Source organism: Antrostomus carolinensis, unplaced genomic scaffold (assembly GCF_000700745.2).
Source record: "Antrostomus carolinensis isolate BGI_N321 unplaced genomic scaffold, ASM70074v2 scaffold13647, whole genome shotgun sequence".
NCBI lineage: Eukaryota > Metazoa > Chordata > Aves > Caprimulgiformes > Caprimulgidae > Antrostomus > Antrostomus carolinensis.
Window position 1 is genome coordinate 1,310 of NW_010328129.1, and position 14,272 is coordinate 15,581.

At 44.4% G+C, this 14,272-nt stretch overlaps 1 protein-coding gene across 2 annotated transcripts; it reads left to right on the forward strand.

Moving 5' to 3' along the window:
* Nucleotides 1–378: 378 nt before the first annotated feature.
* Nucleotides 379–13,986, forward strand: LOC104528206 (low-density lipoprotein receptor class A domain-containing protein 4). Of its 2 annotated transcripts, XM_010172142.2 has the most exons (3): nt 379–531; nt 11,961–12,014; nt 13,310–13,986. In XM_010172142.2, the coding sequence occupies exons 1-3, from the start codon at nt 427–429 to the stop codon at nt 13,850–13,852; spliced, it is 702 nt and encodes a 233-aa protein (XP_010170444.1). In that variant the 5' UTR covers nt 379–426; the 3' UTR covers nt 13,853–13,986. The 2 variants fall into 2 exon arrangements, with proteins under 2 accessions (XP_010170444.1, XP_010170445.1); XM_010172143.1 differs by lacking the exon at nt 11,961–12,014 and having other exon boundaries at nt 382–531.
* The last annotated feature ends 286 nt before the right edge of the window (nt 13,987–14,272 follow it).

The window sequence follows — 14,272 nt, forward strand, 5'->3', positions numbered from 1 at the left end:
TATAGTGGCTTTTGTGTGTGTTTTTGTTTGAGTTTTTCCCCCCTTGGTGAATTTCTTATATTATCCAAAAGGCTTGTCTGTGGTGTTTATGCTGAAGAATTTATTACCTGTGAAGGCTGCAGAGCGGGATTACCAAGAAGTTTCTTGGCTTTGACCTCCAGCTACTCATTCTGATTGACCAGCACTGCCAAAAAAGAAATAATTTTCATACTTTTTAGAACAGAGTTTTCTTCACAAAACTTTGTGAAAGGGACAGCAGCAACATCTTACTTCAGATCAATCTTGATGAAATACTGAGGGGTTTTCAGGTTTTTGCTTTTATGGATGACATTCTGTGTGTGATTGACATATTTTCCTCTTCTTTTCTTTGTTTTAGCTGAACTGGAGTTTGTTCAAATCATCATTATAATTGTGGTTATAACTGTTATGGTGGTAGTGATCATCTGCTTGTTGAACCATTACAAACTCTCGACACGCTCCTTCATCAGCCGACAGAGCCAAAGCAGAAGACAGGAAGAAACTTTGCAGACGGTGAGTATGAGCCCCTTGCACCTAATTCCTTCTCTTTGTGCTGTATGGGTCTGCAGCAAAGCCTCCTGAGGAGCTCCCGTACAGGCAACTGTTGGAAAAACTTCTAATGTCACTTTTAATACTCCCTGTAGTTAAGTCTTTTGCTCAGGTTGTATTTATAAGTAGGAAAAAAAAAAAAGAACGTAAATTTAAGATTTGCTGTCTTTGATTATTTTTAGACCCTGCTGTGTTTTATGTAGCCTATTTTCATATTGTGTTTGGAGGCTCAGATGTGACATCCTGTTTGCTGCCGCTGCTGTAATTTGAAGGGGAGTGGAGGGAGATGAATGGAGATTGCCTGGGATATGAAGACTTGAAATAAACGTAGTTGTGACTTTCTATTATATTTGCTAATATCCTGGAGTTCTATCACTATAACTACAGCCACAGTAGCTGCTGGATCCAGAACACTGGCCCAGTAAGGGCCCAGGAAAACATAATGTTTGTTTCACTCAAACAGCAAGAAAATACTAGGAAAATGATCACTCCACAGACCAGGAGTGGTTAAGATGTGTCGTTACAGAGCCAAGGGCTCAAGACTGGCTCTCAGTTGAGATTTCTTAAGGCTGTCTTTAGTCAACCTAGCAGTAAACGGGCACCCAACTTGCCTTGTGAGCCGGGAGTTTGCTGGGTGGGATGCATGTTGGAAGGGAACCCTCCCTTGTGAGGGTTAACCACAGAGTGTCCCTGACCTTGGGACATTTCCCCCCAAGCCACACAGAGTCCTATGATGTTGCAGGGAGGTCCTTTTTCTGATGCGCTTCTCGATGCCCTCAGAGTGGTGCCCTTGGCCTCTCTACTGACTGCAGTGGCCAAGGGGCCACTTGTGAGAGGGGCCTTTTGATGCACTGAATCCCTGGCAACAGCACTGGGTTCACAGCTTCATTTCATGTCACTGTCAAAAAAATAATGTGGTTGTAACTGGAAGTTGTGGTCCTGTAGTGGTTTACACTAGTCATAAGTTCAGTCTTGCCTTTTTTTCCCCAGTCCTATGTTTCCTCCTTCTTTGTGTTCCTTAGGGAGCTGCCAGGGTCATGGCAATAGGCCTCGGGGAGGGCTGATCTGGATGAACACTAATTGATGTTTTTCCACAGTTGGATTTCAGCCAGATCAGGGACTGAAGTGCCCAGGCAGGGGAGGGAGTGCTGGCAGGGAAGGAGGCGGGGATGCCGCAGTGAGGGCTGAACCTGAGCGGCTTCTGTGGAGCTGCACCTCTGGCAATTGTCAGCTCTCTCCTGGAAGCCAGCTGTAAAACGTGATGAATGCAGAATTCCCAAAGCTCGAGTTCAGCACATCACCTACATCCTTTTGCTGGGGTGAATAGTTCTTACCTTGGAGGCTGCGTGGGGGGGAAAAGATCTGCCTCCTCAAGGGGAGGTTGCCTCATTCCCTAGCACTTCAGTAGTGCAGGAATATTTAGCTCTAATTTGGTTACAGATAAAACTGAAACTTGTCAAGCCTTAACCTTGTGGACTTCAGGGCTGGAAAAAATTGTCTAGATTAATTTGAGTGTTGCTTTGAAATGGATGCTGTAATTCAAGAACCACACTTCTGTCTGAAAAATGTTGAGCTATAATTGCTACAAGTACCTAAAATGAAATAATTTGAGATAAAGGAAACACATTTTCATCTTCACAAATCTTTTAAAACTGCAGTAAGCTGTCAAATGCGTGAAGTAACCCATTATTTCCTTCGTATGGTCCATTAGTATCGTCTGTTAACAGAGCAAGTGGTGCCTTTTCTCTTGAAGGAGAGGGAGGAAACCTCACCTTCTTGTGAAGAACATGCACTTTGGCAGTGAGGACTTGGGAGCTGCTTTAGTATCAAAAACTACTCTTAAATATTTTTTTAAAACACTCACTTGATTTCAATTTGATGGCACCCCTTTATGTAATGATAATCGTAGCCAAGTGAGCACGTCATGGGAATTGGTGATTGGTTGGCAAGAACTGGTTACTCATTCTTCTGAAAAACTCTCTGGTATAGGTTTGTCATCACTATTACTCATCTGGATTTCTGATAAGCTGAAGCTGTTCTTAAAAGGTCATACTTGTGGGGAATGGGACTTTGGAGGTCTCTGAGGTTAGATGTCAAATATGTTTGAATTTTACTTTGTCTCAGGTGTTAGAAGGAAATTCTGACAGAAATTGGTTGAGCACTACTTGCAGTGCAAACCTTAAAAGCAGTGTGTGGTGCATGGGGATTGGGAAACTAAAGCATTTGTTCTGTGATGTGGAACTAGAAATGACTAGTCTGTTCACATTGTCCGTGGTGGAGTGAGTTGCACAAGGTAAATAGTGTGAGCAGTAAGATGCAGGTTAGATTATACACTTTAAAATATATATATTTATTTTTTTTAATCAGGCAGGTCTTGTTTTGCATGCAAATGCTATTGATAAGTGGATTCTTTTCCAAGGGAATGTGTTGTTTTGGTTTTTTTTAATGGTATATAGACTCTGAAAACAGATTTAAATGTTTATTAACTACTTATATCTGAAGAAAATAACATTCTGACTCAGGCCTTCTGTTGGTGGAGAAATAGTGAATGGAAATAGAGGAAGTTCAGCCATTTTTCTTAAAAGGAAACTGTAAAGCAAATTAATTGATTGTAGTGAACTATGAAGTGACCCTCCGGAAATAGAGGAAGTTCAGCCATATTTCTTAAAAGGAAACTGTAAAGCAAATTGATTGTAGTGAACTATGAAGTGACCCTCTCCCTTTCATATAACTGACATAGCAGGAGTGTATCAAGATGCAGAATCATGCCTTTCCTATTCAAATGGGCCTCTCTTTGTCCTTTTGTTACCTTCAGTTTTCCTTTTCAAGTCTATCCTATTTCTCAATAATCATGCCTTCCAACAGCTGAGCTGGGATTGAATTATAGAGATTTCTGTCCCTGTAAAGACCAACTATTGAACAGACGATCTGTCTTATTCTGGTTCTTCTGGAAAGCATAATAGAAATGATCAAATAAGTTATCTACTGCCTTTATTGCCAACCTCATGCTTGTAAAACTCATGGGGACAGACCTCCAACATAATGAAATAAAAGGTATTTGTGGGTTTCTTCTTTGGCTGGCTGAACTTCCTTCATGGTTTAAAAAAAAAAGGGGAGGCCTAGAAGTTGATATTCTCTTTGTCTTCGAAGTCCAGAAATTAGAGTATTAAAAGGAAGATTAATTATCTCTGGAATTACAATTGTTAGTAACACTCAAAGGGCAGAAAAGAGATTAATCTCAGAAAAAAAAAAAAGTTACTCTTTGACAATTACATGCTAAAAAAGCAGTTGTTACGTTTTTGTTCTGTCAGTATGCTTTCCTGTGTGACCACCAGTTCATCTTTCTTTCTTCTTTTATTTTTTTTTTCCTTTTCATCCCCTATGGAGTCTCACCTTTCAATCTTTCCCCTGGTGTGTGTTTGTTTTATTACCTTGGTGAGTGTGCTGAAGCCTTAAGCAGATGACAGTAGGGGTAGGACAACCTTTGAGTGCACTGAAGTACGGGATGCTTCTGCAGCAGTGCTGCCAAGGCTGCTGCCTGCCCTCCCATGGCAAACCCTGCCCTCTCCTAGCACGGCTGTTAAAACATTCAAAGCCTGTTTTAACATTAGCAGAAATACAAGTTTTGGGGTCATAACTATGAAAGGTGGAATGATGCTGAGTGACAACTGTTGGCATGAGCAGCAACAGGAAGTCAGCCTGCTTGGTACTGAATGGCATCTGTATCATGAAGGATGAAATACTGAATGTTTCCTGCTGCTGTCTGACCCATCAGCAGTGTTTGGCTTCACAGTCCGGAGCACGCCAAGGTTTGCAGAGCATCTGAGGAGGGTGTGAAGGCTGTAGGGTGTGGAGTATATGAAGAGCATGCCCAGGGATGCTTCACTAGGACACGCAACCTCTCTCATGGGAGTAACTGATGCTACTGGCAGTGCTGGGGATTTCTTGGGACAGAGCCATGTGGCAGCCTAGGGAGGGCACATCCGTGCACAGGGTCTATGCATCTCGTGACCTGGGGAGGTGCATGTTGTGGTGCTACTGGCTGTGCCTTGGGAGGACTGATGTTGTATTGGGAGGGCAGTGTTGCTGGTAGCCATACCCATCCTGTTGGAACGCAGGTAGCCCTGGCCAAGCAGCTGCTGCGGGACTCTCCTGTTTGCTGGGACAAAACCAAGATAAATCTTGCTTTCCAATTATTAACTCTTAGTGTCATCATTAGTGATTTCCAAGGGGATGCTGAGGGAAGAGAGATTAAGTGACTTACAGGGAGGTGCTTAACAAGCTTCTGATGTTCCTAAATTGATTCCTTCTCCCCTCCTGGTGGCTTCTGCCCTTGTGTCTTTTTCTCTTATAAAATGGATGTTGAAGGAGTACTGAACACTTTGACTGCCCCAGGTCACTCCTGGCAGCAAAATCCCCGCATCCATCACACAAGATGCTCACCCTGACCAGGCCCTACCTCCCAGCACTGAGGGCAGCATTGCTGCTAGGGCTAGTCAGCTTGCATTAGAACCTGCATTGATAATGCCTGTCTCAAATGCCAAGCTCCAGGAGCACTGCTGTAAAAATACTGCCCTCCTTCTTTGAACAGCTATTTCAGAATAAAAGGGGAACGTGTGTCGGTGATTTCAAATGTTGGTCTTGCTCTTGGCCTTTTAAATTATTCCCCACCGGTGTTAGCATTGTTCCTTCTGTTCCCTGCTGACATCCCTGGCCCACTCATTCCCAATTTCTTATTGTCATGTGCAAAAGGAAGAAAATCCCAGTGGGAACAAGACCTCTGTCTGTAGCAGGGAGAGAGTGTGAGTGCTGTAGACCACCCTGCTTTGCCAAACGGTTTCCTTTGCACCAGGCATGGGTTGGCAGGAGCTGGATGTGCTCTGTGTTCTCCTGCTGCCTATGTGAGGCACACGGACTTACCTCTCCTCAGGGTGTGCTGCCAGCAGGGACACTGTGTGCTGGCTGCTGCTCTTTGAAGTCTACCACAATAAAGTCAGAACATCTTTAATAAGGCAGGATCATCTAGGAAATCTGTGGGTAGTGAGGAGCGGCACCTTCGGGTGGCTCCTGATTCAGTGTGTCACCTTGGGAAACTTGCTTCATCTCCAAATAAAGGAGGAAGGATAATAGTACTTATTTCCTTCACTTGGATGAAATGAAGATTACTTAAAGTGATGAAGTGCTGTGAAGTTGGGGAAATAAAAGTTGGAAAGTGTTAAGTAACAGATATAATCACTGTGAGGGTAGGGAGGTGCACTGCAAGTGAGGGCTTTGGTGCTCTCCATATTTCTCTCTCTCTCTAGTACTTCTTGTTGGTACCGTGCGCTGCTCTGCCAGATGCCGTAACCTTTCCTGCCCTTGGGAAACACAGCTTTTAAAGGGAAGAATACTTGCCATTCTCCTGGGGACGGCACAATAGTTGTGCTTTCCTTGCGTTCGGCAGGGAAAATGTTGCAATCTTAAGAGCTGCGATGGTCTCTGTCACCCGGGAAGAGGCAGGGAGGAGCAAGCCCCTGTGCCTTCCCGGAGCATTTTAAACAAATCACTGCTTTAATGTGATGTAATGTATCACTGCCACCTAGGGCCAAAGTCAGAAACTACACTGCTGTCTGAAACACTTCATTTGCAAAAGGGGTATGTATATTTTTGTGTATATACATACATATTAAAAAAAAAAAAAAAAGAATCAGAGTTTAATTGAGGGGAAAAGAGGGACCTTCTTAATAACTGTATTGCATTTCAGAAAGTGAAAACCTGACTTTTGTTTCTCAGGAAATACAATTTCATGCAGAGTTCTAATTCTTAGAAACTGAAGATTTCCTTAAGAGTCATTAAAAAACCAAAGTTTGGATCATAGAATCGTTTTGGTTGGAAAAGACCTTTAAGATCGTCGAGTCCAGCCTTTCTTTTCTAACTCTTCTCAGTCTCTTTTGCAGAAATCGCTCAAGTTTCTACTATACTGTCACTAGAGAATGCAGGGATGGTTGTGGTTTAACCCCAGCCAGCAACTATGCACCACACAGCTACTCACTCATTCCCCCCTTGGTGGGATGGAGGAGAGAAGTGTCAGAGTAAAAGTGAGAAAACTCATGGGTTGAGATAAAAACACTTAAATTAAAGCAAAAGCTTGAGATAAAAACAGTTTGTAAGTAAAGCAAAAGCTGCCCATGCAAGCAAAGCAAACCAAGGAGTTCATTCACTGCTTCCCATCGGCAGGCAGGTGTCCAGCCATCTCCAGGAAAGCCAGGCTCCTTCATGTGTGACGGTTACTTGGGAAGACAAACAGTGTCACTCTGAATGTCTCCCCCTTCTTTCTTCCCCAGCTGTATATGCTGAGCATGGTGTCATATATTATGGGGTATTCCTTTGGTCAGCTGGCGTGAGCTGTCCCAGCTGCGTCCCCTCCCAACTTGTGCTCCCCCAGCCTCCTCACTGGTGGGGTGGTGTGAGAAGCAGAAAAGGCCTTAACTCTATGTAAGCACTGCTCAGCAATAACTAAAACATCCCTGAATTATTAACCATGTTTCCAGCACAAATCCAAAACACAGCCCCATACTAGCTACTGTGAAGAAAATTAACTCTATCCCAGCCAAAACCAGCACAAGGATGCTTTTGCTTCATTACAGTTTGAGGAAATTTTCTTACTGAGCACAGATTTTTACCTGCAATTTATCCTGAGTTAAAAATTCTTCTTCTGGTCAATTTCTTCCCTGCTGTCTGTCAATGTACTGATGCTCAGCCAGGCAGTTGTGTGATGCTATGTGCTCCCGGAAACACATTGTTTAAAAATGGCCTCAGAAAGTCATCTTCCTAAACTGTTTAATTCTAGAGGCTGTTAACCTTTGTAAAATACAAATTAGGCAAATTATTTTAGGCTTATCCAGTCTCTGAAGCTCTGAATATTGAGTTAAATAATCAACACCATAAGATAATTAAATAATCACCCAGCTGGATTTCTTAAATGATGCTGTTATTTCAAACCCTAATCGCAAAAATAACCTCAGTGAAGTATTGTGAAACCCAGGAAGAGCTAAGGTCAGCAAAAGACATAGCTGGGTTCGTAAGATTCTTCTTGCTTTGGTGTTATTTGTAGGAACTAGGAGTTACCACAGAGCCTCATCCTTTTTCATTCCAAAACAGAACGATGTTAGAAATGAATACTATATAGGGAATGAATGCATAAGCTTTCTCTCCCTGTTACTTCCAAGTATTGAAGTTAATGGCTGAAGACCTTTTGTCTGTTTAAGAAGGAGCAAGTTGAAGTGGCTAGCTGTTGAGAGCCTATGAGAAGCAGGTAAATGATATATTGCCCACAGTAAAAAAAATGGGTAAATTGTGTTTGCCCAGGTTTAACCTTGATTGCACATACCCGAGAACTACTTGTACAAATCTGCAGGCCCTTGGTGTGAGGGGCACTGAGCAGGACTGGCCAGTGCTGGATTTGCTGGCTGGGAGGCACCTTTTGGCGCGATGGCAGGCGGTGCTGTGCCGGGGCTGGGAGCTTGTGCCAGGGCTGGCGGCTGCTGAGCTGTTGTGCCGAGCAGCATTGCTTGTGCCCGATACCATCTTCCTCCTGGGGTAAGAAGCCAAAAGTAGTGTTTTATCATTAGACCAGTCTAACTTGGCATTTTGAATAATAAAGGGAGAAACAATATAAGGGAATATAAATACAAATCCTGTCAGTTTTTACCTGATTTTCACTGATCTGAGCACAGAGAAACATTTTGGCTGTTAGATGATGGCCTGTAAGTAGAAGGACAAGAAGAAAGCAAGAAATAACACTTTCACTCTGTGTAAGTCACCCCAGGTTGTTCATGGCAGTGCCAGCATGTTCTTTCTTACATCTTGGGGGAGGGTGGAATCGTGGGGATATTTTCCCTCTGCAACACTGAGATTTTACCTTTCTTCTCCTCTCAACCCCTTGCCATCACCCCAAGAACAGTGGGGTAGGTAGGCACCAACCTTTGGGTTAGGTTTTATCTACCTAGTGCAGGGGAGGGAAGATTTCCCTGATAAGACTTGAGAAAGGTAGACAGTAAGTCTCCCATGGCGGAGCAATTTCAGGAAGGCAAAATGGCTGAAAAGACCAAAATTGGGAAGATGGGGCAGGCACCTGTTTGGGTGCAGTTCTCTTGTTCCAGGCAGATGCCACCTTCTGTAGAAGAGATGGACTTTTTCTGTAGAAGACAAAGTGCAGTAAACCCCTGTAGTGTTTCAGGGCAAGATTCAGCAAAGTGCTTCATTGTGTTAAATTTTTATTCGTTTCCTGACTTTTCTCTTAGCCTTGGGATGTTAGCAGAAGAGCACATCTGAATAAGCAGTTGCAGACAGACCCAAGCAGTTGGCCTTTGCTCCTAGCTGGCACTTCCCAGGCCAGCCCTGAAGCGGGAACTGTGCAGCTCAATAGCAATCTCCTGCGCCTGGCTCAGGGGCACCTAATGAAATATGTGCTATGTAAAAGGATAGCAGGTATCTAGTGTAGGATATGGAGCATGAATTATTTTCCTGTTCTGTTGTATCCCTCAGATACTTATAAACCCCATAGAGCACTGGCATGTTGTCCATTGTCTCTTTGTCTTTCTTTTCCTCCTCTCTATACTCTTCTTCCCATGATGTCATACTGCTCTGCTTTTAAGCTTTAGGAAGCCCCTCTACATATTTGTATTTGTTGTTGTAGGTCACTGTGTAATAAGTTTGTGTCCTAGAGGGATTTAGGGATTCCTTTACAGCTGAGTGCAGGAAACCCAATTTTCTGTCAGCTCCTTCTTGCCTCTCTCCTTGCCTCTCTTGCTGTCCCTTTTAGGACTTGTTCGTGCACTAGGTAAGAGTGTAGTGCCTTTTCCTACATTGGGCCAGTTAGTCTGGGCTTACTCTAGTGGTGATGAGCGAATCCTGTACTGTGGCACTGGACCGACCGCATATGCATGATGAGGTTGGAATTTTCCAAGCGTGGGCATGCTGAGCACATGCTACCCAGCCATCTGCTTGGGGAGTTCCTCTGGCTCCTGGTATAGACATCTTACTGGAGGTTGTCTGCTGCCAAATGATTTATTCAGCCCACTGCTCTCTCCAGAGACAACCTTAAGGAAGGGAGTAGCTACAGGTAGGCTGTAGGACAAACTGTCACAGAGGCCATGTTGTTATACACCCTTGCATCCTAAGGATCTCACAGCATTGGAGTTCAGCTGCATCCCAAGCTGTCTACCTCCTTGAGTATTTAACCCAGGGTGAAGAGAGCCTTGGGCTCCTTTAGTCTCATTGTCTTGGTCTGACTATCCCAGCACCCTGGTCACGCTCTGTGGGGTCCCCATAGCAGCTGCAGTGCCTCCGGGCAGGGTCTTTTACTGTACTGGTGTTCAGGCATCAGCAGTAGAAGCAATGGGCAGCTCCACTCTTCCAGCAAGTTGTTTCTGTTAGACATTGCTGGGACCAGGTCTGTGTGCCTAGGCTCAGCATGCAGGTCCTGCTCCATCTCAGCACAGGGAGCTTATCTCCATATACTGCACCATCAGCCTCGGCTCTTCTTACTCCCCTGCCTTAGGGGAGATGGCCCCTAGGATGGGAGTCGTCTTTTCCACTTCCACATGGGAAACTCTCTTTCATAAGAGAGTGTAAGTAACATGAGTGGTGGTGGTAGACTGAATTCCTTTCTGGGCTGAGTCATTGATTTTGCTTTTTTTTTCTTCTCTTCTGAGCCTGAACACATTTAAAGGAGAGGGCGAGGGAGTTGCTCTAAGCATAAAGCTGCACACTGTCTTATTTTTCAAACCATCATTCAGTAATCTGCTATTGGGCTGTGTATGGCCTGTAGTTCATGGGCAGTTAATCGAGCTCTTTAGCTTTGACTAGTACATTTTACTTAACAATTGCAAGAGGCTTGAAGCCTGCTGGGTCAGCTGCTGATAACCTGATTGTCTTTAACTGTGCAAATATACCCTCAGATATTTCAAAATGAGGGCATGGGGGTGATGGAGAGGTGGAAAGGAAGGTGGGTACAAGTATGTATATATACAGTGACAGAGCTACTATTGACAAAACCTTGTATTGGCACTGAAATAGATGAATCTACCCAAGATTTCTTTTGTATCAGGCCTTTGCAAATAGGGATACTCACGAAGGGAAGTTGTAAATAATTGCAATTGTCAGCCTCCCTCTATCTTTGCTCTCTAAAGCTACAGAAGAGAAGGGATTGACCAGCTTTGTTATTCAAAGCATTTCCCTTAACAGCTGAATCCTATGGGAGATTCCTCTTAGAGCAGCTTTCCTCTATGGTGGACTCTCCTGACAGGATCACAGGCAGCTTTTGGTCTCTCGGTGTTGTGATGAAGATCTAGTTAGGTCTATTTCTGGAGTATGTTGAAAGATGCTATTCAGAGAAGCAGCAGTACAGTAAAATTTGGAAGTAGTCTATACAGGGTAATGCTTTTGGGGACAATATGCATTTTCCTTCCTGTTCCTGAAATTTCTTATCACTATAAAATTATAAAACTTGAATTAGCACCAAGAAAATAGTCCTGACAGTGCAGTGTTTTGATTTTCTCTTTTTGCACCAAGATTGAAATTCTGTGCTTTGTAGCTGCGCTAATGTGTCCTTTTCAGCTTCAGAATTTGCCACTAAAATAAATCCATTGTGGTAGTTACTGCTACTTTAAACAATTAATTGAGAGGAAAAATAATGATACACACATGTTATTCTTTACCCTTTTTTTCTGCCCTGAGTGCTGGTACAGTGTCAGAACAGCCTTTAAAGGCATGGGAAAGAAAATACTTTGGCCTGAGAAGGTGGTTGGGGAAGCGATGGAAGAGGGGAACTGGCAGCTGAAACCTCAGCTGCTTAATTACTGGTTATGGTGGGATTTGGGCAACTGACAGTTTTGACCAGAATATACCTGGGCTTAGAGTGACTGTCACTTCACTGAGACGCCAGGTTTCGTTGCAAACTGTTTTCGCTCTGGTGTGTAATTGAGATCCTGGCTGGCCGGTCAGCTTCATCGGACCTGCTGACTGTGGTGACGTGGCCTTGTCATGGGTTGGGAGGTGAAGGGACCTGCTCAGCATGCAAGTGTTGAAGTGTCTCCTGTCACCTCTGTGTGTTGCCAGACGCTCGTAGCTGCGACTAGCTTGCTGCGTCCTTACGGCCTGGGAGGTTGGGTGCTGTGGTTGGCATCTCAGCACTTGCAAAATGGACCAAGATTGACTTTCTTGGTTGCAGAGCTGCTGTTTGCCCTAGTTTTGGAAAGCAACGGTTAGGCCATTCCTTGTTTATCACCTTTTTCTAGGTGGAGACAGCTGGTCCTTAGAAGCTGACCGCTCCCAAAAGTCGTGGTATTTGAGGTAGGATGGTGATGTGATATATTAATTTTTCTCTTTTGTTGTGTTTTTCTACATTCCAGGAAGGGTGCTTGTGGCCTTCAGAAAGCTCAGTTTCACGCCAGGGTGCTTCAGAGGTACAGACAGATTTCTTACTGTATTCACCAATGTGCTTTCCTCTTTCTTGTTATGTATAGTTGGCCCCTCTCATAAACATGCATCTATTTAGTAAATTAAACTTCTTCAGTGTAGACCAAGAGCCAGGTTCATGTGGATATCTGAGCCTGCCTTAACTCCTGTTCCATAAATGCTGAAGACTTTTTCATTAAAATAGTTAAATTCTACCTACCTGACACCTTATCTCCATCCACAGCTCCCTATATCATAATAGGCATTCACAGGTAGGTGATGGAGGTGTCTCTCTCACACAGTGGCTCAGTAATTTGAGTGTTCAGTGGAATCTGTGAGACCAGTTGCTCTTCTCCCTGTGTTTTTCCTGGATTTACAACACATTACCCTATCACCAGCGTCTCCCGTCTTCCAGCTAGCACGGATCCCTGGTCTGAGTGATAACTTGTGGGTGTGTTGCTCTGAGTGGCCCAGCTCACCTGTGTCAAACAGTGAATCTTCCTGGTGACTGACCTTACCTCTGTGAGGGTCGGGGGATAAAAACTCTGCATGGACCCAAAAATGAGTCAAGCAATTTGATAGCTCTAGATCTAAGAAGTTGGTGTGTCTCTCTAGAACTGGGATAGACCAAGTGAGGAGCAATAGCTTCTCACAGAGTGTCTTGAACTCTTCCTCTTGTAAAGCCTGACCTTCTCCAGGGCTTAATATGCTGGGGACATTTTTTCCATTTGCAGTGCAGCAGCCTTGCATGTCCTCCCCAGAGGCTGATTTCTGTCTGAGCACTGAGGGGGAGGAGGACACCTGATACGCTTTGGTAGTGAAGGCATGAGGTATGCCAGGCCTTTGCAAAATGTACTGAAATGACCATCTGAATTCTTTGGTGATGCAGGGTATTACATTGACTCTGAGTAGGAGGGGGAGGCTCAGACTGCAGCTGAAATTCAGTATTGAGACATTTTTGTAGAACTAGTTAATTGTCAAGACTAGAGAGAAAGTGTTTCCTATGTACAGAAACAGAACTGTTTTGACTCTGCATGTTTTAATGTCAGAAGGAGCTGTGTGAGGTCTCGGTCTTCCTTCGTGAGGCTGTTCTCAAGTATCTTGTGTTAAATCCTTCCTGCAACTCCTACCTTTTCACATGCATGTGTGTGGGAGCACGTGTGCACAGTATCTGCTGGGTTTAATCTTTTGAGATGGGTGGCAAAGAGAAGGATTTTCTGTTGTATTGGTTATTCCTAAATACGGAGCACCCACGGTGCTTTGCTTAGATGCGGAGTCACGTGTCTCTCTCTTCCCATTTCAGATCATGTATGCTCCAAGGTCCAGGGACAGGTTCACTGCCCCATCTTTTATGCAACGGGACCGTTTCAGTCGCTTCCAGCCCACTTACCCTTACATGCAGCATGAGATTGACCTTCCTCCGACCATTTCCCTCTCCGACGGGGAAGAGCCACCGCCGTACCAAGGCCCGTGCACCCTGCAGCTCCGGGACCCAGAACAGCAGATGGAGCTGAACCGGGAATCTGTCAGGGCACCACCCAACCGAACCATTTTTGATAGCGACTTGATAGACATCTCGATGTACAATGGGGGCCCATGCCCACCAAGCAGCAATTCGGGCATAAGTGCAACCAACTATAGCAGCAATGGAAGGATGGAAGGACCACCCCCGACGTACAGCGAGGTCATGGGGCATTACCCAGGCTCCTCTTTTTTCCATCACCAGCACAGCAATGCGCCTCCTTCCTCGCAGAGGGGGAACAGACTTCAGTTTCAGCAGAACAATTCAGAGAGCACAATAGTCCCCAGCAAAGGCCAAGACCGGAAACCAGGAAACCTGGTGTAAGTTACTCGCCCAGGTGCACTTGAACTGAAGACAAGAGATTCAAGCAGAGCGGTGGAGGAAGAGCCCCGTGCTTCGGTGCACAATGTTGTTACGTTTCACGTGGTACAACTTAGTAAAACCAAACGTGCAAACCAGTTCTTTGTTTCTGATTCCTTTCAGGGGAATTGCATGCAAAGCGGATTGAAAGAAATACAAACTTCCATACAGGTTGTCTACAAGCAGTGTTTCAGGAGAGGGGGGGGGGGATATATTATTTTTTTTTAATAAACTATTTCAATTATTTAATTCTAAAAGTTAACTTAGCACAGAAATGAGGCTTGTAACAGCCTGGTTTTTACTCACTGAATGGCAGAAGGAAGAAGGTGGTTTTGTTAGATAAATGGAGGAAGAATTGGCCAGTTTGCTTTTTTTTTCTCCCAG